Source organism: Drosophila kikkawai, chromosome X (genome assembly GCF_030179895.1).
Source record: "Drosophila kikkawai strain 14028-0561.14 chromosome X, DkikHiC1v2, whole genome shotgun sequence".
Classification (NCBI taxonomy): Eukaryota; Metazoa; Arthropoda; class Insecta; order Diptera; family Drosophilidae; genus Drosophila; species Drosophila kikkawai.
In genome coordinates this window covers 18,369,875-18,395,999 of record NC_091733.1, presented here as the reverse complement: position 1 = coordinate 18,395,999, position 26,125 = coordinate 18,369,875, and the positions used below count along the sequence as shown (strand labels likewise).

The 26,125-nt window shown below is 38.7% G+C and overlaps 2 protein-coding genes across 8 annotated transcripts in view; one reads left to right on the top strand and one right to left on the bottom strand.

Annotated features, from left to right (window-relative positions):
• Nrg (Neuroglian) overlaps positions 1-26,125 on the top strand; it is a 38,509-nt gene that overhangs the window by 2,701 nt on the left and 9,683 nt on the right. For all 6 annotated transcript variants that reach the window (XR_011445563.1, XM_017173156.3, XM_017173154.3 and 3 more), the window contains 2 exons: positions 12,609-12,874; positions 13,547-13,676. Coding sequence is in view for 5 of the 6 variants with exons in the window: in XM_017173156.3 (XP_017028645.1) it covers positions 12,799-12,874; positions 13,547-13,676 (206 nt within the window). In the remaining variant the exon portion in view is untranslated. Of the gene's footprint in view, positions 1-12,608; positions 12,875-13,546; positions 13,677-26,125 lie in introns of those variants that run through there.
• PIP82 lies at positions 6,259-10,796 on the bottom strand. 2 transcript variants are annotated; one of them, XM_017173160.3, is made up of 4 exons: positions 10,676-10,796; positions 10,437-10,608; positions 6,981-10,355; positions 6,259-6,867 (listed from the first exon to the last, which is right to left on the bottom strand). In XM_017173160.3, the coding sequence occupies exons 2-4, from the start codon at positions 10,588-10,590 to the stop codon at positions 6,809-6,811; spliced, it is 3,588 nt and encodes a 1,195-aa protein (XP_017028649.1). In that variant the 5' UTR covers positions 10,591-10,608; positions 10,676-10,796; the 3' UTR covers positions 6,259-6,808. The 2 variants fall into 2 exon arrangements, with proteins under 2 accessions (XP_017028649.1, XP_017028648.1); XM_017173159.3 differs by having other exon boundaries at positions 10,437-10,796.

The following is a 26,125-nucleotide window of genomic DNA, read 5'->3' as shown; positions in this document are numbered from 1 at the left end:
GCAGCAGCATGAGGATGACCCCCATAAATGGGGATCGTTTTCATTGAGACAGCCTTCAATTGAATGTGCGATAAGCTAAGAACTTGAATGATCGCATTGAACATTGAGGTTTTATCGATGGGGAAGCCAGGCCAACCCCTATATCTTCTCTAATTTAGGTGACGAACGAGGGGTACCGTCAAGCATAATTAAAGCAGTTCATTAATTGAGGAGAGAATGACATAGAGAATCACACTCAGGGGCAAAAGCTGATGGAAGAGTCACTTTTTTGGTCATGCTTCACCTATTAGTTATTGTCACTTCACAGGCCTCTCTTTCTCTATGTCTCTCTATGTGTGGGAAAACTATTAAATACGACTTGCATTTTGTCATCGATAACATAGCTGGGAATGCTTACCAGATGTGCGATCTCTAATAGAGGTGGAGAAACATTGATGTTCGCGAAACTGATGTATCGAGTTTTATAAAGTCACATTTTTGCTTAAAAACTGAGAGTTTAAGATAAAACAAAAGAACCTCAAAACCACAAAAATACTTAATGAAATAATCTGTTATTTTAAAGTGTGTCAATCTAAGAAATTTGTATATTTTTCATAATATTTTAAATATATTTTTCTTATCGTAAAATTCGTAATGCCCGAAATACCCCCGTTTTTTTTTGACGATTGACATTGATCTTGAGTGATTCCCCCGTGTGTAATTAAATTGCTCTTGAAACTTTCATTTATCAAATTTTTTCCCGGGGCTTTTGTAATTTGCTGATATCAATTCTGGATTCACATTTCTGAGACTGTCAACCTATGTACCATACATATTTCCATCCAAGGCGTTTGTCGTTTTTGATGGCTGCTGCCTGAATATTATGATATCATCGATATCTTTTGACCCCTTTTCTCTCTCTATCTCGCTCGCAATCTAAGAGATTTATGTATGTTGTTATTTCATTCTTTCGGCTCTTGGTTTGGCTTGCAATTGCCTACATTTGTTATAATTAAAATGGAACGCCCAAAAACTCGAAGAATTAAAAATACGCAACGCAGACAGAGCAGATATTTGTGTATTCCAATTGGGTAAATATATACCTATAAATTTATGCGTGTGCGTGCGCTTATGTATATTGATATCATCGTGGTCTGTATCTTTTTGGAAGCTTTACCATGTGGATTTTTGGATCACATTTTGTAGTCTTTTTTTTTTTTTTGTTCATCTCTCAAACAGCTGGCGATTGCGTCATTTTCTCTCTTCTCTTTGTTACTTTACTGGCCACTTTGCCGCTCTTTGTGCGATTTTTAATCCAATTTTGTTGGCCACGAAAAAATCCTTTTATGATGTCATTTTTGATGTTGCATGTCGCACAGGCCGAAATCCTTTATTTTTACTTATTTTCCCCGTTTCGCCGGCAAGCCGAAAAACGAGAGAAAAAAATCAATAGTAAGCCAGGAAATATTCAGTTTTTTCTTTTTCTGTTCCACAAACAAACAAAACACACGCTGGCTGAAAAAAAAAAAACCAAAAACAAGGCCTGCTGATGTCATCATTCATTGCCTCCAATTTGGTTCGTTCGTTCCTTCGTGCCTTCTCTCTCAGCGATAATATTCATGCCACTCCACTTCCTTTGCTATTCGTTTTGATAGCTCCAAAATTTGCCTATTTCTGCGTCCAATGTTTATAAATCCAAATCCCTTGAGACACGTTAGACAGGAAGTCTAGATTTCCCCATTGAAACGAAATATGTTAAATGTATTTTTATATAGCACCCTACGGGATAGCCAAACCGAACATAATTCACGTTTTAAGAAATCAATTCCCAATGGATTATTAATGGGCATCGGGGAATAAGGATGATAAGAAAAATTAAAATATTACAAAATTCAATTAAATTATTTTCAATTTGAAAAGCTTTTTCTGTGCTAGTTTTTATCTGTTTAAATCGGCATATAAAAATTGTATGTTTTTAAAAATCTTAAAGTAAAAACATTACTTGTAAAAATACAAATATATCTCTATGCTAATTAGTCAACAAACTTCCTTTTAACCTTTTTGTTTTGTGTTCCACCTCTATAACTGCCACAATGTGTGCCTTATACAGTGCCGGCAAAAAGTGTATGCAGAGGGTTAAGAGGGAGGTTTTGTTGTGGGTTAAGGGGACTCGATGCCGGTTCGCGGTTTTCGCGGTTGCCACGCTTAGATCTTTTGTTGTTTTCCCTATATTTAGCTTTTTTGCTGAGCTGCCTTGCTTTTAAACTGAGAAAAACTAAATTTAATTAAAAAATTAATAGTCCAATAAATAGGTTTTTTATTACAATATTTTTTTAGCTAAAACTATTTGAATATTTTCAAAGTTTCTTAAAATTGTGTATTAGATTCTATAATATTAATTTAATTTAATATTGCAAAGGAACAACCTAAATCTTGTAATCATTCTAGAAAATGTAATAATAGAATATAAAATTTTAAATAATTTTAAACCCTAAAATTACATTTATCCTACATTTTTTTGTGTGTGATTTGGGGAAAAATATATCTTATTGATACTATAATAGTTAATAAATACTAACCAAATATTTTACTATTTTAACAATACAACATTTACTTATTTATTATATATGATATTTTAAACATTTTGCAATTTGCTTAGAACTTTTTGCACTGTGCATTTGTTAGTTTCGCTTGTTTTATCATCCGTTTTGCGGCTAGGCTCCTAGGTGCGAGTACCGTTGAGTGCATTGCACTTTTAAGTGTTTTCGGGTTGGCAAATCGAGCGGGGAGGGGGGAATAGGAAAAACCGGCGGGGGTTAGACGCCAGAGAAAACCCCATGTGGCACAGTTGCCAACAGACAACAAAAAAAAAAAAAAATAAGAGAAAAGGCTGACTGGAGGCAGACACAGGAGTGGCGACCGCCTGCAATTTGCATTCCTCCCTCTCTATATATTTTAGTTCTTTTTTTGCAGCTCTAACTTCTTTTTCCATTTTCCGTTTTTCTTGCCCAATGGGGCTACTTGGGCACTCTTGTCATTTGGGTTAAATGTGTGCGAAAGCAAAACCAAAACTAAAACTATACATTTTTAGGCTACCGAAGTTTTTAATACTCTTATAGTTTTCGCTTTTGTTTACAACATCACAAAATACTGAATTAATTTTTTCTCTGAGTGCAATTTAATTGATCAATCAATGAACTTCCACCATAAGTGCTTAAACACACAAAAAATATATATAATAAAAATTGTACAATTTTTTACTTATTTCTGTTTACACAAGTCCCCATCAAAAGATAAAGATCGTCAAAACGATCAAGTTTCATATTGCCCCTCTGGCACAACGATCCTTTATCGGTATTTATTTTTTTGCCAAGTGACCAATTTAATTGGTTCTGCGATAAACAAATAGCAAATAAAGCTTTGTCGGGGCTCGAAGCTTTTGCCGGAGACCCACTGGATGGATGAATGGTGACTCAAAAGCAATGCCAGCTTATATCTTGATTCTCCATGTGTTTTTTGTCAGGTATGATGAGGGCACACCCAGTCAGAAAAAATAAATGTTAGTCAGCTTGGAGACAGAGCCCCTCTTTAGTTCTCTCTTCTTATTTATTCTTCAATTTTTGTTTGTGGGAAATTCGTTTTTTGGACAATTGCTGCAAGTTATTTAATTTTGAAATTCTAACCTATAGGGTGTGTCCACACGATTTCCCTAGTCATGATCGAAGAAAAGGCTTTCCACTTATTTTTATTTGTATTTACTTATGACCCATTTATGATTCTTGTATTTATATATAATATATATATAGTGTAGTATATGCTTTTCATAGTGCTAAAACATGGCTTGATATGTTCCACTGCTGTTCATTGTTCACTGTTCAACCTTGGGGAGTTGTAAAGACACCCATTAGGTTGATGAATATTCAGCTGGAGCTTCAACTCTTTGTGTTACAGTTTTCTATTTTCTATAACACACTCGCTAGCTAAAACTTCCGTTTAGTGCGTTAGTTGGTTCGCTTTAAATGTGGTAATATTACGGGGAGGTCGGTGGGTCTGTCTGTCCGTTGGTTGGTTGGATAGTTGAGCTCCCGTTTCATAAATTGCATTATGTTGCCGGTGTGAGTGGTGTGGAGTTGGAGTGGAGTTGCCACCGCCAGAGGAGCATTGAACTTCTCTCGTCTGTGGTCCGGAAACCTGACAGCAACTCCCAGTGGAAAACTCGGCGATTTTTCCCCCCCCGATTTTCTGGTAAAAAGTTTTGCGCCTGCCTGCCTGCCTCACTCACTTCCTTTGAGTTTTTCCGCCCTCATCCTTGAGTGGAAAATTTGTTTGATTGATTGATTATGGCAAAGTTTTTATTTTTAGTGGGTTAAAAGTTGTCCTTTATTTGGGTTTTTGAGTGGAAAATGATCAGAGAATATATTAAGGAAGCCATACATATTAACTCTAAACTTTAAGATAAAAAGGTGTTAATGTTAATTTATTATCAAACACATTTGAAATATATTTATGTGTTAAATAATCTTTATGCTTATTTATGACTTTTTGTGACCCTAGTGTTTTTAAATATAAAAAGAAATCCAAATTAACCTCTTAATTTTAAAATAAATTAAATATACATATATCTAGAATATCACACACTTCTTAAAGAAAATTTCTTCTCCAATTGATTCATATTCAAGCCCCGACATTTGGTCAGTCGTTAGTCACTCATTCGTTTAATCCATTTCCCAGGCTGACCACACATACTTTTAGGGACCAGAAAAAAAAAACACACACAAATAAAAGAGAAATAATAAAGGAAAGAAAAGGAATTCATTTCATCCGCATCGATTGGGGTGGATTTTTGGATCACATCGGGGGTGTTTGCAACATTGTAGATACTTTGGCATTGGTGTTTGGTCGCGTGTCAAATAACTGTGCTTGCAGCTGTTTTTCCTGGAGGGGTGAAAAACTGGATATACGTATGCATGTATATAGGATCCTTTTGCCGGATTTTCCTGTTTGTCCCCGCGCTACCTAAACCTAAACGTCAATTTCGCACTTATTTACTTTTCGGACTCTGGACTACCGAGGAACTTCCGCTTTTAATTGCCCACCGAAAGTCAACAGTTTCGAAATGAGAGAAAATGCTGCTGGTAGCAATAAGTAAAACCCCTGACGATATATTCCCGGCAATTTACAAAATTTATTGGCATTTAATGCGCTTGCATGAGGGCGAGGAAAGCAGGTCTAGGAAAGTGCGAGCAGTGTGTGCCAATAAAAAAGAGACTTTCCCGAGGCAAAGGAAAATTAGTCACCACAAGCAAAGTTTAATTAATCAAATATACGGGAGGGGGAGTGACACTGGGGCACATTGTATGTGCTTATTAATTTGCTCTGATTAAAGGCCCCGCAATGGCCCCACAAGAGTCATTCAATCACTCACTTACTCGCTTCTTTTTTTGTTTTTTTTTTTATTTTTTTTTTTTGTTTTAAATGGAAGCGAAAGTGGGAAATGGGGGAATGGGAAATGCAAAGGCAAGAGGAAGAGCTTTCTAAGCCGACTAATGAATCAGCAGCAGCAGGCACCAGGAAAATGACTAAGCTCCATATACATTTGTATGGGTGAGGAAGGCACGGCACACACGTATGTACAAGGTTCTGGGACTGCACTGCAGTGAAATCAAAGGGCCAAGGACAAGGATAATCAAACTCAAAAAAGGCAAACAGCAATTTGAAAAGGCAGGAAAATCTTCAAGTGGAAATTGTGTAATCTAACTTTAAGGTAGAGTTTCTTTAAATAAAGTATTCTATAGAGTCACACCCCAACAGCTGTTCTTTAATTTAGGTATATTTTCCTGATCTTTCCCATTTTACGGCTATCAAAAAGGCCATGCTGCATTATCCTTATAGCCGCCATATGTTGCGTTCCAACCCTTGACTGGGGACTTACTTAAATTAATTAATTAGCATAAATTATCAATTAAAATGCGCTCAGTCAGCGATTCCACGATAGGGGAAGTATATATTTTCGGTTTCGGTTTGGCAGGATCGCTGCAACCACCGCGCATATATCATAGATACTATATGGTGGTGCCTCGGGCAGGCAAGGCAGGGTGTCAGCTGGCACCTATATCTGCCTTTCATCCCCCGATGCACTTTAGCGCCATTAATCAACTTCCTTCCGAACCCCCCAGAAACAAACTCGTGCTGGACTCGATCTCCGCTAGACTGAACGTAAAATAATTTTTTTTTTTACTAATTAAAGACTGAATCAGAAGTTGTTTTTTTTATATACACGATAATTATATCGCTATTTTATATAGTTGTACTTTATTTTTAAATAACAGCTTAGGCTAGAAAAAAAAAAGAAAATGTGTTTTGCATTTATTTAACATTGATTTTGTTGTATAGTTTTTTTTGTTACATTTTGATCTTCATATGCAAATTCCACATAATTTGATTATTAAAATGGCTTTGTAATGTTCCTTATATTGCTATTTTTGGATTTGTAACATTTGAAGTTGTTTCTAAAATAGTTATAGTTTTTTTTTTTATTTATTTGTTTTTGTATTTCAATTATTAATACCGATCAATTACACAAACTTGCAAATAAGATGCGACCTTCCTTTTGTATTATGCATTTGTTGTTGTAAAATCGAATATATGCTTCAATTGTTGTTGCATTTCATAATATGTTGTGATGGTTCCTGAACAAACTATCGGGTTTAGATAGAAATATCGTTTGGAGAAAGAAGATCACATCTTATTTACAAAACTCATGCAGGCCAAGTGTTAACATTTGTGTTAAAAGTACTCTAGAATTTTGGACTTATTATTAGTTTTTCGATTATATCTCCACCACATAGCGGCTGCTTCCCGAGGGACTTATAGAGTAGTAGCTGTTCTCTGAAATCGATATAGAACACTTCGATAAATATCAATCTTTTCATAAGAAATGTCGCTAAATATCGAAATTCTATTAATAATAAATACCTCATACCATAAATGCAGACACTCACCTTCGTCACTATCGAAGCTATAAAAGTTGTCATCATCGCGGGTCATCGATCTGCGGCTGCGTCGCTGCTGTTGCAGGATCTGGACGGGATTTTGAATTGGATTAGCATTGGGATTTAGAATGGGATGGGGATTGGGATTGGAACTCAGATTCGTGGGCGTAGAACTTCGACGGCTGCTTGGAAAGGATAATGGCGATCCGTACTCCGATCGGCTGCAGTTCGAGTTCTGGCGGTCCAAAGCTAGTTCCATGGATTCCCTTTTCTTTTTCCGGCTCTTGGCAATCTCATCCTCCTCAAGTCCTTCTTCGTTTGCCTTCTCGTTGTTGTTATTGACTGTGATTTGTGGTATTATCACACCTCGATTTGTGGGTGTCACCGAGTCAACAGCTCTGTTTTGGAAGTTCTTTAGTTCCAACATTGGCTCCGCATCCTCCTCCTCTTCGTCCTCTTCCCGCCCCCGTTCGTACTCCTCGCTGTGCATCCTCCGGGGACAGAGGCGTGGCCTGCCGCCCTCGAAGCGTGAGATCAGCTTATTGACCTTGCCAACGTCACCTGGTCGCACCTGTTCGTTGTAGGTGAGTCTCAAAGAACTGGTTTTGACCAGAGGCTTGGCGGGTCGCGACATTGAGGCGCTCCTTTGCGGGATGCCCCTGCCAAGTGGAGGATTTTCCTTGCTAACCGGGGGGTTTTCCCTTGTAACTGGGGGAGTAGGACTCTTAACACAAGCACTGGTAGTTGGGGCCTTGTCCGGAATAGGAGGCTTGCTGACGGGCAATGGCGGTGGCACGGCATCGTAAATTGGTGGCGTGGCGGGAATCCTGGGTGGCGGCGGACGTCGTTGCGGCAAAGGTGGTGGTGGCGGCGATGCCGAAGGTGGCCGTTCCGAGGAGTCCCTCTCCAGATCCAGATCCAGGTCCAAAACCCCCTCCATTTCCATTTCCATTTCCATATCCGCCTCTTCATCCTCCTCCTCCTGGGCCATAAGGCTCTCCCTGCTGTTCCCTATCTGAGGACTCTGGACGCGTATCCTCGTTACCCGGGAGCTGCTGTCGTCCGCCTCCTCGCCGCTGGTATCGCAGCTGCTGCCGGCACTGATCCTCAGAACCGGAGCATTTCGCAGGGCCTCATCGAAGTCGGCGAATGCCGAAGATCCTCCGCTACCAGCCTCGAATATATCGATTGACTTGGGCTTATACAAGGCGGGGGCTGGCCAGGAGGAGTTGCTTTGGTCCTTGAACCCAGCGATGATTTGTTCATTGGGCAACCAGGCACTGGCATCAGGGGTCTTGGCAGCGGGAGTCTTGAACTCAGGCGATGGAGAGCTCTTAACTCCGGCATCTGAACGCTTAACCTCTGGATAGCCAGAGGGTGATCTGTTGAAAGCAGGATGGGTGACGCCTCCAGAAGAAGCATTTTGAGGGCAAGGGGAACTGCACTTGATAACTGGATAGACCGGATAACCAGAGGTCTGGGAGCCTGAACTCCTGACACCCGGCGAAACGGAAACGGAACCCTTCGAGGCCACCGCTATGATCAGCGTGGACTCAAAGGCATCGGAGTGCTCCTGGTGGATGAGTACTCGCGGATAGTCCTCGTCGGCGATCTCTTCCAGCGATTCGCTGCTCCAGGCCGCTGCCCCGCTCTTCGACGCCGCCTGAATCTCAGCCAGCTTCGCCATCTGGCGAGCAGCGTGGGCGGGCGCAGCTCCTGATAGGGATGACGAGCCCCGCCTCGAATTATCCTGTGAATTCTGATAGCGATCTTCTTCTTCTTGGATCTTGCCGAAGGCCTCCTCAGCGGATATATCCTCGCCGCTGTCCCCGTCCCCATCCTCATCTTCATCGCTATCGCTGTGATGGTAGGTGGCCGCCAGTTCCTCGTCGTCATCGATCTCAACGGGCTCGTGGCCCACCGTGTTGGGTTTTGGCTGCGCCGGCTCTTGGTTTCGATTGGAGTAGCGCTGAAAAAACTTGAGCTGGTGCATCTTCTCGTTAAGCTTGGCCAGGGTTTTCTCCAACTGAGAGCCCAGGAGCAGGCCGCCCAGAACTCCAGTTGTTGGTGCCACTCCTGGAGCGGGATCTGCATGGTCTATCTTATCAGCTGCCTCTCGGTTCACCTTGGAACCGCCGCCCTTGAAGCTCTTTCTCCAGCGCTGCTGAAGTTGTTCTGTGGAAGCAAAACGACTGATACGGGCTCTGAGGTTTGTGGATGAGCTTTTGGCAGGCGGATCACTGGGCTTGTCCTTGTCCGTCTCCACCTCCTCTTCTTCATCTGAATCGGCCTTAGCCTTGGGCTTTACCTTGGCCGGACGCTTTATGGACTTCCTAAGTCTCTTGATGTTTTGCCTTAGGCCACTCTTGGAGCCTGATGTATTCTCCTGGCCGTTGGATCGCTCCTCCTTGGACTTTGAGAGCTGTGAAAGATTAGGCAGACTTGGAAGATTGGGCAGCTTGTTGAGCAGTTGCTGCTTGTAGCTGCTGGGACGTTGTGGCGGAGGTGGTGGGGGGGTCTCCTGTTGATTCTCCTCCTCCTTGGACGACATCTGCTCCTCCATTTCCAAGGGGGGCTTGCGCACCTTGGCGAATCTGGTGGCAGCTATGCCTGGTTTTCTTCGCGTTGGCAGCGGTGGTGTCGCCTCCATGCCACTCTCGTCGGTCTCATGGCTGATCTTGCTCTTCTCGAACTGTTCGTGCTCCACCTCGTCGTCCTCGAAGGTGTTTTGTCGGGTGGCCACCAGGGTCTGCACCTTGATATCATAGTTCTCGGCTATCTCCCGATCCCGACGTGCCTGGGCCCGCTTCTCCGACTTCAGTTCCCGCTCGTACTGCTCCACATAGCGGTCCACCTCGATGTTGTCCCTCCTCACCGTGATCTGCTTGGCAAATATGTGCTTCAGCCGGAGCTCGCTGAGGCTCCTGTAGCCCCTCTGCAGTCGCTGGGTCAGTGTGGCGTGGCCTGTTCCCGATGGAGAACCATCCGCTCCACCGGCCGTTGGTATCTTAATGGGACTAATGGGTCGCGAGGCCCTGTCTCCGTTGCTGGGAGCATAGTAGTCATCATCCAGGCTGCCAGCACTGCGATATGTTCCTGGCTGCTGCTGCTGGGACTGCCTCATCTCTTCGTGATCGCCCTCATACATCAGGGAACTAATGGTCGATATCCTTTGCGGTGTCCTGTTGATGAACTGCTGCGACTGTGCTGCCACCTGGAGCAGTTGCTGCGGCTGTCCTCCATCCTTGCTAGACCCTGCAACTCCTGTTGTTGCTCCAGCTTCCCCTGCAGTGGCTCCACTTTTCGAGCTGCGGAAAATCTTGCGACCCCGCAACTTGGGCAGGGATTTGGGCAACTTCAATTGCGGCAGCGAGGGCAATTTGGCTAAGGGTGAAAAATAATTACCAAAGAAGGAACAAGGAAATAATTAAGGAAGGTTATTAAGGTAGCTCCTCACTCACTCACCCCTTAAACTATCCACATCAATGCGCTGGCATAGATTCCTCAAATCCATGGAGACGCCACCGCCACCACCGCGATCTGTAGTCCTGTTACGGTTTTGGTGATCCCTCTCCGCCCGATTCCTTTCCAAATCCAAATCAGAGTTCCGACGATCCATTTGCGTCTCCGACTGCACCTGGTGATGGACGTGGTGATGGTAGTGAAGAAACTGCTGCTGCTGAGGCTGGTGGCTCATCGCATACCCGATGATAATAAATATGAGCAGATCAAACTCGAAAAAGAAACCAAACCCGAAACCGTAACCGTAACCGATGAATGCAACTCGGGGGAACGTCCGTTGCAGTTCAGCATTTTAGCCAATTTGAAAGGGGCTCCGACGGAGAATCGAGCTGAAAAACACGGGCTATGCCAACGGCACTGGCACCTGTCAATGGAAAAACGCTAATTCAATTAGCACACGGGGGCTTTTCCAACCCTTTTGCTTTGTTTTGGTTCGAAATTCGAATGCTGGGTATTTTCTGGGTATTCTAACCGAAATGTATCATAAATAATACATTAATCAATGGGAAATTAAAGAAAATCTATGGTGTTTTGTTACTAAATAACGTTTGTTAATATGGAAACTACTTTTAAACATGATTTCCTTATAGATATCAACATTTTTATCCTAACTAGACATCACAAACATTTTAAAAATAAGTGAAAAGTGAGGAAAACATTACAACAATCATAATACAAATATTTAATTATATTTTTTAACCGGCTGTAAATGGTATTTCATAAATGAAACGCATATGGATTCCCCTTTGTTTTTCCATCATTCCATCTGCACTGTTCTTCAGCTTCCTCTTCAAACCGCTAACTGCCCTGGCACATTTTCTAACCAGGTCTATGACGTTACGGCCATTCTATATATGGGTTGTACCTATGCAAATATATGTATGCAATTGATTCATTGACGCTTTCTGTGCTTTGTGTTTCTGGCTTTGGTTCTCCATGCTGCCTGCATTCAGCTCTGTTGTGTTTCTACACTGTCCCAAGGCGAATATCGTCGCAAAAGTAATAAATTTACAATAATCGATTCTCTCGGTTTGTTTCGTGTTTGCTCGTCTTTTTTTTGTAGTGTTTTCTTTTTTTTTTCTCGCTCTTTTGTGTGGTTTGTGATTCGAAATGAAAAGGCAAAACATTCGATATCGAATTTGTGAGGGTCTCTGGTCAAGGCAACAAAAAACGAAAGGTGTGGGGTTTTTGTGTGGAAAATTGTCTAAGCAGGTGGAAAATGGTGCATGTTGTGGTCTCATCTGGCTTAAAAGGGGTGCCCTAATATGTGGTTTTTCATTTGGATTAAGAAAAACTATGAAATTCCTAGGTTAATCAAAGCTTTAAGTCTTGTTTAAACGATTAAAAATATATATTGCTAAGTAAATGAGCATTTTTGATGACTCTAGGTTTGATTTTTAGGCACTTGAAAACTGTAAGAGCACTCTCCTTCATACTAGCGTGTCGCAGACTTTAGACTTGGGAATTCTTAGGGCACTCTTCTTCATAATAGCTTGCCGCAGAACTTAGACTTGGGAATTCTAAGGGCATTCTTTTTTATTAAAGCTTGCCGCAGAATTTAAACTTGAGCATTTTTAGGGAACTCTTCATAACAATTTTGGCCACTTAAACATGGAGTACTATTTCGACCTTCTTTTTAAGTTAACCTGTAGAAAGCTGCACTAGAAATCTTTTTATTACCCAAGATATATTCTTGTAAACCAATAACCGATATGCAAAACACGTACTTACACCCATTGAAATCATTACAAAAAGTATTCTTGACATTCAGTTGAATTCAAAAACATTGAACGTATGTGTAAATAAATAATAAAATTGGCACATTAACTTAATTTTAACGTGCTGCAGCTGCTGCTCTATAATAAAATTTGTATAAAGAACAGCAATGGTTCTTCTACCGTAGACAAAGAAGCGCTTTTGATGAGACATCTGGTAGTCATTAAGGGAATACTTTCTTAAATAATCGCATTACTCACCAGCTCTTTTTCCCCATTTTCTTTCCAGACAAGAGACCGTGCTAAACTTTTACTGTCGTCGTCGTCGTCTTCGTCGTCGCAATTGAAAAGTGTAAACTTGCAGACGCCATTATCATCGTTGTAATAATCTTATTTGCAGTGCAACGGCGGAAAGTAATAAAAGCTCGGCTCGCATGCAATTTTCATTAGTGGGAAAATTGTTTGATATTTAAGAGTCACCACCCGAGGAACGGCAGACAGACAGACATACACATTCCACATTCCTAATAATATAAATATATATAGATATATATAAAAGTAAAACCGAAACAAGGAGCCAAACGACCAAGATGTGGCGGCAGTCAACGATGCTGGCCGCGTTACTAGTGGCTGCCATTCTGGGCAGTGCATGTGCAACGTCAAGACGTGAGTGTATTTCAATTTTAAAGTAAATAAATTTAAAATATTATGAAAAATTAAAAACAGTTTACCTGTTTATATATAAGCAAAAAGTTGACTAAATCAATAGCAAAGTTAACTATTTCAACATAAGCTTTAAAATATTTTATGAAAAATATGTAATGAAAGTAATATAAAGTAGAATTTGTATTATTTAAAATATTTTTTATAATTAATTGAGGCTTAAAGTAAAACTAATTGAGCAATCTTAATATAAAACCCTCATAAATATAGCTTTTAGTGTAAATTCCTTGGTAAGCTCTGGAAATTGAGCCAATAAATACAAAGGGGAGACTTCATTTCCATAACTCACTTGGGATTACTTTATATAGCCAGCTCTTCAGGTGCACATTGGCCTCAAATAGAACCGAAAAAGAAACTCATCTAAATTGATCATAGATCACTTGAGATTTTTTCCAAAAAGGAAAATCCCATTGAGTATATAAATTCAGGAGACTTTTTCCACTTTTCCACTTTTTGTTTCAGCTTTGAAATTAGTCAACAATTTTGGTAAAAATCTAAAAATAATCAAAATCTAATTTATGCGATCAATTAGTGTGTGCAAGCGTCCCACAGTGCTCATCGATCTCTTCCCCTCTATAAATTTTCTTGCTATATCTTTACTTTCTATATCTTTAGCCAACTCCCCACCAAGAATCACCAAGCAACCCGCACCTGGGGAACTGCTCTTCAAAGTGGCGCAACAAAGTAAGGAGAGCGACAATCCATTCATTATCGAATGCGAAGCCGATGGACAACCAGAGCCAGAGTAAGTTAAAAATTTTATAAAAACTATTTTGTATATCTCGAAGAAATCTGCAGGCAATTTGGAAAGATTCTACTAGATATCTTTTGATATCTACATATATAGTACGTTTATGTGCGCCCTCTCTTTTAATTCCCATAAATCAAATTTAAGCAGTCTTCATGCTGCGGAAAAAATATTTCCCCTACCAGACACACTTTTTTTTTTGTTTATTTCTTATGGCCTTGTTGACTTGGTCTAGTTGTTTTTTTTCTTTCTTTCTTTTTTTTACGAAATATTTTGGGTGATTACAAGTATTTTTAATTTATTAGCAAACAGCAGGCAGTCCGTTTAAAGGGAACTTGATATAGTCTATATAGTCGGCCCTTTGAAATGGATTGTTTTGGTTTTCTCAGGAGCAGAGCTAATGGGTTAATTATTAATTAATATTAATAATATTTTTAATGATTTAATAATAATTCTTGGGCCATGTTCCCCTTTTCTTAGTCAAGTTTTTAATTTAAAGAGTATTTAGCATTCGGTCTAGCAAAAACAAAGCTATGTTTTCCTGTTTGCTTTTTTGTTGAGCTATTTTTGTCCCCAAAATTTACCAAAAATACATTTCGAAATGTATTTTGAAATATGATTTGGCTTTTGCTCCTCGTCTCCCTTTCTTATTGTTTTATTTTTGTGCTGATGCAGAACTCGTTGAGGAAGTCATGTCATCGTCTTCTTGTGAGTAATTCACAGACCTTGTTTTTATATTTTACTCTTTGTTTTAAGACCCATTTGAACCTGTTTCCTAAACACGAAGAAAACACGTTTCGTTTCGTTTGTTTTATTCACTATTTGATTACCTTTTTAGTAGAGCGTGTACTTGGGTCCATTGCATTCGGATTGAGTCATAATTCTGATTCGCTTGAAAAATGCGGAATTTAAAGTTGAACAAAAATTATGGGATTAGTGAGGGCTGGCTGGCTGGCTGGCCTGGTGGTGGTAGTGATGACCTCATTGTTGAGGAATCGGAGATGGGGCGGCTAAAAGAGCAAAAAAGCGTGACGTGCCGTCAGAAAAATAAAATAAAATATTTCTAAATTCATAAAAGTTTGTAAAATATATTCTATTGAACAAAAAGGAGATGTATACAAATATACATAGGAAAGATAAAATTTCCTCTTGTTTTTAGACCAAATAACTGAATTAGGGAATTAATAATATTTGTAAATAATATACAAATTTGTTTTTATATTTTTTAATATTTTATTTGGCTTTTTTAGTTCTTTTTTCGGTGACTAGTAATGACATTTGGCAAATTTAACGCTTGGAAAATGTATGGAAATTTTGAATTTTTAGCAGATTTTTAAAGAAAAATTATAAACCCTTTACTGTTATATTATAATATAAAGGGATTAAGTTATGTTTATTAAAAAATTCAATTTCGAAACCTCTGACAATATATTGTAAACCTTCAATGCCTTACTGCATTTACAGTAAATTTACTGTGCAATAACAAATTGGCAACAACAACAATTAGGAACATGTGCAGGCAGCAGCGCCGCCGACAGAACAGCAACAGATGGCCAAATGCCAGACAATAAAAAAAAAAATTGTAAAAAAATAAAGAAAATAGAAAATACCCACACCCAAGGAATGAGAAAATTGTGTGTTGTTTATTTTTACACGTACCAAAACTAAAATGGGTTAATAGTGGGAAATGTGTGCGCTTTTCTTTCGGCCCGCTCTGTCTCTCCCTCTCTCTCTCTCTCTCTCTCTCCTGCTCCCTCTTTACCTTCCTGTCTCTGTTACCCACCGTAGCCCTCTCTCTCTAGCTCTCCCAGCAAGTGGTTCATTTGTACGAACAGGTACAGTGTTAGAAAAATAAAGAGGTAATATCTGAAAACCAGTTTGACCGGATGGTCAAGCACGTTGAGAATATTAAAAAAAAAAGAGAAAAATAGTTTGGAGGGTTAAAAAAAAAAAAAGAACAGAAGAACTATGCCAGCTAAATGTGCATTACGTAATATTACGGGACAGTTTTGGTGCCCAAACATTCATCAAGTTTCAAGTCCAAGAAGTCCCAAGTGGATGATGGTAAGTCTCGCTCTTGACTGGGCTTGACGCCATCTGGCAGGCAGATTTTAATATTGAAAGAAGATATATACTTGATATTATGAAGAATTATGAATTACAATTGTAATGAAAAGTCTGTGCACATAATACAAAGTATAGTCATTCGAAAGTCTGTGCCCACTTTGCAATGTAATACCAATTTAATGATAAATAATTGCACTTTTTTATACACAGAAAATATTTCAAAACGAACGGAAATTGCTGGCCAATTTTCATATTTTATCACAGGCAGGCAGGTAATAAGCCAAATTACTGACATTTCTTTCTATATGTATATTTTTTGTATTCATAACCATTTGATTATGCTCGCCGTTGGATTGGGTGGGTTTCAATTACACTGATACACAAAAGGTTTATTTTGTTCCTTGAAATATGAATTATAATTAAAACTGTCAAAGAAGTTCAAGTTTATTAGTCAAGTGTTTGGTCTGTATTTAGGCCATATTTGCATTATACGAGAATTCTCTTCTATTTATACTTCTATTCTAATTTATTTCTATGTGACGTGTTCTCTGTGTGCATTCTATCTATATCCATCTATCTATACGGCTCTGTGATTCAGTGTGACATACTTTTATTGTTGTCATTGGCTGACGTCGCTGCTCTTTTTCCGTCTCTGATGATACTTTAGTGCTATTGCACTGAAATAAAATGCATATTTTGCTGTTGCCTTTTTTAAATATTTAATTTAAATCATGAATAGCATTTTCAAAGTTTATTTAAGCTGTTATTTATAAAATCTTAAATCTAACTTGGCAGAATGCACTAGAGATTTGCTAGGCAAATGTTTCTTGGAAAATGAATATATTGATAGGCAATTTGAAGTACACTTTCATATTATAATATATTTAAGTTTAATAATTTATATTTTAACTAAATGTATACTGATTTGGAATCGCCTATTGATGTTGATCAAGAATATACACACTTTATGGAGTCAGAGATGTGCCTCCTTCTGCCCATACATAACTTATACTTGTTTCCTCTGGTCGACAGATTAATAGCCACGACTAATTTGTTTTCAGTGCTCCTAATTTTTTTTTTCTTTTTTACTGAGTTGCGTTGGTGTAGCCGTTTTTGTTGTTGCAAATGCATAACGCAATGCGTTCGCTGTTATTTTTAGATCCAGTGATTATGATGATTATGAAGATGCTGATGCTGCTGGGCTTTATTTTCCTGCCTATTTTTTTCTACAATTTTTTTTCTAGCACATTGATGTTAATGACAATCTTTGTTGTTGGGTTGCTCCAGATTTATTTTCTTTTTTCGGTGTTGTTTTTTTTTTTGTGGGCGTGGTCACAATTTGTCTGTTGTTGGTAATATTCAAAACTAAAATCCAAGGCCGAAAGATGCTTTTTAAATTATCAAGCAGCTGGTGAAAGAGCAATGAATATCATATTTCATTGAGACTACAGATGTTGGTGAAAATAGTACTCATATGTTTGAATAAATACCGCTGTTATAATAATAATAATAATTCAAAGAAACGAAAAAATAAAGTTTTCTAGCGAATAACCTTTACTGCTTTGCTTGTACATTGCATGTAAGGCGTTGGCAAAGACGAAGAAGAAATTAAGTCACACACAATTTCAGGAACCATGCATCATTTTGTCATAATTTTAAATCTTTACAACAATTAGTCAACACTTCCAAGAACCTGCTCAAGTGCTTGCTGAAAAAAAATTGGATTCATTTGAATATTGCTTTTAGAAACATCTGGCTATTGCCCATTAACAGAGCCAACTGACGCATCCAAACAAAATATGATTAATTCGAAACGGGAAATAATGAAAACAAAAGCCAAATCAAACAACAAGCCTAGTAATTTATCATTCTTTTCGGTGTTACATATTTTCCCCTGGGGAAATATACGATTATGGCTTGGTATTACTTTCCCTTTTTCTTTGTTTTCCTTTCCCAAACGAAACTATTTTCGTATTCTCTTTTGCCACGCCTTTCTGGAAATGAAGCACAGTCAGGGGTTAAGTTCAATTGAATTGGGTTAAAGTTCAGCTAAATCAACAGCCCGACAGACCCGACCCTTCCCCGAAGCAAATTGTAAATTCCTCAGGCCGCTGCCCTTGAGTTTTATATTTTGGTTGTAGGTTTTAGGTTGTGGGCTGTGGGCTGTAGGCTCTGCTTTCAAAAAGAAAAACAAAAATTAAAAAAGCTGGACTGTCTGTCTGGCTTTTTGTTGTTATTTTCTGCATTTGATTTCTTTGGTTTTGAAAAAGTTGTTTGCCTGAGCTTTGAAGAAAAACTAGTTTGTCTCTAGCTTTTATTTTTTGTGGTGGGCTCTCAGTGTGTGTGTTTGTGTGTGGGAGCCGTGACAATCATAATAGCAACAATAAAAGCATAGGTTTTCTTTTGTTTAAGCCTTTAAAACTTTGTTTGGAAAAAGTTTAAACAAATGTTTGAGGTCTTGTTTTGTATTAAATGTCCACATTTTCTACTTGTTTTATCTTTTAAATATTGTTTATAACTATACGAAGTGCTCCTCATTTCCTTATTCTGTATTCGATTTTCCACAATTTTTCGTCTCCTCGTAACCCAGAATTTTCCGCATACGCAGGATAAATGAAAGAAGAGAGAGAGCGAGAACAAGCGTATAGGGGAAATGAGTGTGTAGAAGGAGTGTCGAGTTGAAGGCCCATTGATTTTTCACACCGCATTACCCCAGAGTCCTTCAAACGCGGAAGCTGCGCTAGTTGCTGTTGTCCTTGGATGCTATTTTGCTTCGCTCCACTTTTCTCCCTAGCCTCCCCCACTCGTCATTAATTTTGTTATTTTAGCTTCATGTTTCTTTAATGATTTCGTCTCGCCAGTTTGGCGCCAATTTTGTTGCCTGATGACGTCTCGGCCTCCTCAACCCCAAGAAATTGGGGGAGAATAATGGCCAAGAAAATAAATACAATAAAAAGTGCAACTGAACTGAAGTCCCATTGTTAAGTAGACCGATTAAAATCAGAAATTTGCAACCCCTCGTAAAATAGATAGAGACGTCAACTTCCTGCGGAGTAAACTGGAAGTACAGTGAAGCTTCGTTGACTTGATTCAGCTTAAATTGTAGAGGGTTTTCTGATAATGAAAAAATTACAAATTAAATTAAGCCTTGCTTTGAAAAGTAACAAAATATTATTTAAGATTTGCGTACCAAAGTATTTTTATTCAACAAACAACAATAACTGTTATACCCCACAACATACCTGTTATATTCTTAACTAAGCAGCTTTTTCTTTACAGCTGTAAAATTTCCAAAATATATGATATATTTACAACAGATCTGGTATATATACCATAGAGCCGTTATACTCACTACAAACATGTTATATTCCATACTGAGCTGTTATAATCCATACAGAACTGTTATATTTACTACTCAGCTTAAATATTCTCTACAAAGCTGATATTCCCAATAACCGAAATAGTATCCCAAGTGCAGATCTGCTATGATTTCACTAATACCTTCTCCATTATAGGATTCTGCATTTTGCAAGTCATCATTATACAAACCAGGTTGTACTGTACTTCCTTTTGGGACTGCCCCCGCTTTGAGAACATGATTCATGCGAATCAATCAAACTTTTGGCTACAACGCAGAAAGGGCTTTTGGGCTTTTTGGGGTTGAAAGGTCAGGGGGAGATAATATGTGAATGTGGGGGGAGGAGGGTTAACTGTCTCGGTTTGCCATTTCGTCATTTATTCGGCTTCTATGCCCGTCTCGCTTCCGCCTGCATTCCGTCTCTTTCCGGCTTATTTTGGCCACTGCGCATATATAGTATATATCGAAGAACAACACCGACCCGACGAAGGGAGAGCGAGGGGTTAAAAGGAGTCGGCAACGGTAGTGTCTTTGGAGTATCTTTTGGCATATTTAATGCAGCCAAATTGAAGAAAATCGATGAACTGCGACAGCAAAAAAACGAAGAAAATGAAAGCATTACGAGTAATCAGACTAAGGCTTCCCTATGTCATTTGTATTATTATTTTTTTGGGTGAGGGTGGAGCGTAAGGAGAGCCAAGATATTATTTATTTACCCTACCCAAAATGAGTCATTCCACGGTTGATTGTCGGTTAATAAATAAATTACTTTTAATGCAATTAGAAGTTTAGGGGTTAAGCTTAAGATATAAAGTTTTTAAATTGCTGAGGAATATCTGTACATATGTATTTAAAGTGTGACTTGAAGACATTAATCTATAGAAAAATAAAGAGGCTTATGCTTAGATAGATACTTAACTCGGTTGTTTTAAAGCATACAAAAATTAATACTAATAGGTTTACCTGCTCTTGGCATAAACTAGAAGAACGCCATAAAGAGTATTATCTCTGGATCTGCTCCATTTCGGCATTTATGTGCCGCCAAAATTCCCCTCACGAATGAAATAAATCATAAAAGCATACACTCAGATCCGCAGCCAAAGATTAAATACAAGTAAAACCTGTGTTAAATAATCCGGAGAAAGAGCTGAACTTCTTGTTTTTGTCCAGCTTTTTCCCAAAAAAGTTTTCTCACGTTGCGTACTGCATTCATGATCATGGATTCCCTCTGTTATTTCGCCGACAACATCTAACGGTGGCTCGGGCGCTCTTTAACCCTTTTATGGGTTAAAAAACATTACGCACATAACAATTACGATTCTGGCTTCCTCTTTCGGTTGTTCTTCGTCTTGGTCGGGGCTTCGTGACTCTAATGACGTTGCACAACGCTGGGAATTTAAATATGGAAGTGAGGCATACACTCTCATACGGAATGATATCAAAATATTTTTAGAGCTCGCCACTTCCTGTGCACAGGTGTCCACAGGTGTCCGTCCGCCTTACGCAGAACATTTCCCTGTTTTCTTTTCCTTCCGTTCAAGCATCGAAATGTTTACCTTTATCGATTCCGCTGTCAAAAACAGAAGCAGAATCTAAAATGTTATCAAAACAAACTGCGACACTGGAGAAATTAGAAGAGTATATAAAAAGGGAATATTGTTGAATTTATTATAAATTATAATAAATATAATACCAATTTAATTACAAAGGGTTGGGTCTACTTTTTGGCGCTGGTTTACATAACAAATCGTAGAAAGTATCTAAACTCAGAAATATTTAAAAGTTATATATATTATTTTATTAAATATGAACAAGGCACCTTTCTCACAGTGCATATATTTACTTCCCTTGGCCCACGAAAATGTATATCCATCGATTTGTGTGCAAAAGGGACGGCCAGTGTGTGTGTGTTTTTTGGGTGATGCCCCTTGAGCGGAAAACTCTGTTGCTTTTGGTGTTGCTGTTATCCAAATTGGGCAGCCAAAATGACTCGGATTTTGGGTCTGGAATGGATGTAAACAGGCCAATATACATAGATATTAAGCAATAAGAAATGCCAGACAATGTTGGAATATTAAGACATCCTTGACACTAGAGTTTTGATTTCCTGGAGTTACCTTTGAGTTTATATCCTGCTAAAAACGTGAATATTAGAACTGCACATTAACATTATTATTTGGTACATCCAACTTCCCACTGGGACAACTTTTAAACCCTCTAAAAGTCTTAGCATTTAAGCCTTTGCTTTCTCTGACTTTTCTAAATTCCCATACAATTCCCAGTATCATCATCATCATCATCATCATCTCCCCTCTCTTTGTACATAGCTTGTAAAACCAAAAACGGCTTTTTAAATATGTACAACATACAGACAATATTTGCAAGTCGTTAACGTCCACTGAAACCCAAAGTCATACTAGATGCTCTGGCATCCTGCTGCAACATAAAACATAAAAAAAAAAAAACTCCAACTCCATTCATTCGATTCATTCACACACCCTCAGCTCGGAGTGTGTGTATATGTTTGTGTGCATTGGAATGCTGGTGCAAGCCTTCAAGGGGATTCCCCATCTCATTTATCCAGCCATCCAGCCCTCCCCTTTCGCACACTGGGATGCATCATCCAATTTCGAAATACACAATCAGTCTGGAAGGACAAAATAAAAACAAAGAAACATTAACATAAACATAACAATGTGGCACAGCTTCAATGTTCTTATTAAATTTCCTTGTTTATAGAAAATAAAATCTAGAATTAATCATTTATTAACGAACTTGCCTCACTGTATCCAGATATATATAACTCCCAGAGCTTCTCGCTTCAAGTCTCGTCTCGTTTTTCATGTCAGATGTTAAGTACAAACCCTTTCCCTTTGTTTTTGGTCCTTTGGTGGCTGCGTTTTCATTCAATTCACTCGCTGGCGGTATGCCTGGATGGATGAGTCATCGTCCTGCCCTCCGGTTCCTCGTCCCTCGTGCCTCGACATTTGCCTGAAACCGAAGCCAGCCCCCCTGTTCGGAATACCCTTTATAAGGCCCTGGCACGTGGCAACTCTTTTGCTGTTTGTTTTAGTTAAAAGCGTTTGTTGCTCCCATCTAATCCTGGTTTTTCTCTCTTTTTCTGATTCAAGAATTTTGCTGTAACAAAAAAATCCAATGGTATTACTTCAATTAATCGAAAAATTCATATACTAAAAAGTTTTTATTAAACTAAACCTTGAATATGAAAACTCCTTAAAATTTAGATACAAATTAGTTTCTATAGTTTTTCTCTCTGCATTTATAAACCCTGTTTAGCTTTTAATACCCTGTAATTGCAATTGAAAACATATTGAAATACACATAACTGACATTTGACATCATGGTAACGATGGGAGAAAGGCAACATCAGTAAGTAGAAAAGTGAGTGAAATGGCGGAGAAGAACCCCACTTGAACTTGAGCAACCTCAACGTACGACACGAAAATTGCCACCGATCGCTTCCAGCTACATTATTTCGTCTGCTTCCAAGTCAGACGACTCTGACTTGGTGATTGCTCGAATGTGCCAGTGATTCAGTTCCTCAATGCCCATCATCTTCAATGCTGCTGCGTGTCAGTCGTAATTTTACTTTATTTTAACGAGAGATTGGGAAACCTACAGAAGGGCACGACAATGTCAATTGCTTCTTATTTTGTTTAATACTTTCAGCTTGATAAAAAAAAAGAGCAACAGCAAAAAAGAGCACAATGACATGTTTTGTACATGAAAACGATCAAATTAATGTGTACAATTAAAGAACTTGAGCTACACTTTCAAGATTCCCATTTTTTAGGGTCTAAACTCGTAAATAAATAAGTGACAATTAGCATTGTTTGATTAGTTGTCACTCAGCTTTGTTTATTTATCAATTCTGTAATGCTTTAGTTTGAAATTCTGCCCATTTTTTTTTTTTTTAAGAATATTAATTACATTTCTGAGAAATTTTCTGTAAATTAAAATAAGTCCACGAAGTGTCCAAATTTTGCATGCAGGAAGTTTATTATTTTACCTGGAATTGCCTAATTTGTCACACAAAGCTGACACTGGGTTGAGTTAGCCTTATTAGAGTGGACATTTTCGTGGCGGGGTGGACCTTTGTTTCCCCAGTTGGTTACCTGTGTCCCATGGGCGGTTGTCACACCTAATTTTCGGTGAGCTCTCAACTGTTGCCAAGCCAGGGGTCACGTCCTGTCCCTCTAACTCACCCGCTACCCTCCAGGATTCCCCATTCCATCGAACTACATACAACAAAACAACGATGTTTGCATGTTTGCCGGCCGTTAATGGCTGGTTGGATGGTCCTCCCTTTACAGTTTGTCCCATTTTCGTGTTTCGTTTTGTTGTCATAGTGTGTTGATACCTTGGAGACGCTTCCGCTATCCCCACTTCCGCGCTTTGTCCTGTTTTTTATGCACGGAAGTACAGGGGATACTTCGAAACCAATACTAGTAGTTGGTTTAAGAAATACATATGACATAACTAATTACATAAACAACAACTATAAATAAAAACAAAGCTATTTAAACCAAGAAAATTATTATTATTAGAGTCCAGGAATGTTAGAGTAGTGTGAACACTTGATAAAAAACATTTTTTTTAAGCTTATTAAATTTATAACTAAACATAATACACTTTTATGACAGTATATATTATTATGAAGCTTGTTACATTTTCTTACATACAGAAATCTAGATTTTTTAAATATAAAATTTAAGGAGTTCCCACTGTAGATTATGTGTTCGGTGTCATTGCACGTTTGACATGCATAAAATGTCAACAAAGAGGCCGATGACGTTGATGGAGAAAAACACGCCCAGTTTCTTGCGTATTCCAATTCCATTTGTTTGGTCTTTACCCTCCTATTTCCCCCCCTTATCTACTACCACTCACTGGATTTGCTTTTTGGTATTAGCCGAAAGAGCTTTTCGCTGTTTTGCCAGCGGCTACAAAGCGGTCTCCCTTGGTCCTTGGTCCAACCCTCGTCTGGAGTTTTCTCTATTTTCTGTCCCTATAAAAAAAAACCAACCCGGTGGCCATTTTTGGCATTTCACGGAATTAATTCTGGAAGAAGTCCAAGCCAAAAGGCAATGTACCCTAAATTCTCATGGAAATAAGGGAAAAGTGACTTATTTTGTAATAGAAAACATAAATTAATAATAATAATAAACGATAAATCGATGAACAAATTAAATATTTCCGGAGTGCGGAGTTGGGCGTTGTTCATTTTGTTGAATCAATATTATTTGATGGGTAATAAAAAAAAGAAAAACCCCCCAAACCTGTTGCATAGAGTATAATTATTTCTAGCTAAGTGCAGGAAACGACATTCTTAAACCTAATACACATTTTGCCCCCTTCCGGTGGCTCCTTTTTGTTTAACTTAGGTCTGTCTTTCTTCCTTCTCTGTTTTTCTTTTCTTTAGTCAAAATGCGGTTTTGGCTGGCTTTATTTTTCTTTTAAATTTTCCAGTGCGGCTAAAAATATACCTGAGGTCAAGTTAATAGGTTTCAAAATGGGAAAAAATTAAGAAAATCTAAAGGGAAATGAATAATACATGGAAATAAAAATCAATGAAAGTGATTTAATATATGTAATAAACTTTATTTAAAAGTATATTTATTTATTTAAATGTTTATATATTTGTATGGCTTATAATATAATATTTATATGGCTTATAATATATTTTTTTATATTATTTATATTCCTATTATAAAGGAGACTAAAAATCCCTTGGTTCAAAATCCCAACTGCTTGCCTTTAGGTGTACTCTAAATATATATGTACGTATATCTGTATATATAACTGGGTTAGGGCAGACGCCGGCCGGTGGGCGTGGTCCTCACCCTTAGCACCCCTCCTCCTCTTTTATCCTTGTTTTTCCTTCTTCAGTAAACGCGCAAAAAAGTATGCTATGGCATTTTGTTATTTTGCAACCCCAAACGAGAATGCAGAAAAAGGGAGCCCAACCCCCCAGGAACCCCTCCCACAATTATGCAAAGCAGTGTGCTTCTGTGTGTGTGTGTGTGTGTGTGTGTGCCCACTGATGAGTCATCAGCGGGCATATCCAGGCACTACTTGGCGCATTTTCTATACAGATTTCTATCGCTGAAAGCCACACAGTAGCTGGGCATAAGCTGGCAAAGAAAAGCCAGTAGAGGGATGGGAAAATGGAGAACGGGGAAGTTAAGTGAAGCCAAGTCAACCCTAAAACTATCAGTGCACTTTGGGGTTAAGTGGCGGCGGGCGGGCCAGAAAAAGGCTTCCGAAAGCTGAAAAGGCAACAGGAGCAGCTGCTTAAAAACCAAGTAAGCAAAAAGGCAGGCAGACACACTTAGTAGAGGTAGTAATACCCTGCCAGGAGAATATATTCTTTTATTAATTAATATCTGTAGCTATTTACACTTCAACTACAACAAAGCTTTATTTAAAATCTTTTTAAATACAAATTTGTTATTAATTTAGTTCTTGTTCCATTTAAGTGATTTCTTAGTCTACTTTTGTTTAAAAATCCAAATAGTTCTTAATTAAAGAGTATCCTATGGCACAATATTAATAAAGTCAAAGTTATGCAAATAAATGCACAAATCGTTCTGTTTTCAAATAGACAACCTCCTAGCAGCTGTTATCTGTGTTATTTTTATTCCTGTTTTTATTTTTATCTTGTATTGTAGTTGTTATTGTTGTCTCGGGCAACCGTTTCAGGTGACCGCTCGACCAAGTTTGGCGGCAAAGTTGATGGTGTCGAGCGATGGCGATGGCAACAGCCGCCGCCACCGCCCTGCTGTATCGCTTGACTGCCTTCTCAGGATCCCCTGCTATTGCTTGCTACTATCCTGTTCCACGTTCCACTATCCTGTTGTCCCTTCCTGCCATTTGGATGGGAATTTATTGACCCGACCAACTTGGTTGCGAGTGCATATACTGTTGTATCGTGTCGTGTCCGTCTAGGGTTGGGGATGTCCTAATGTGTCGCTGGCAACTGTTTTGCAGACTGCCTTGC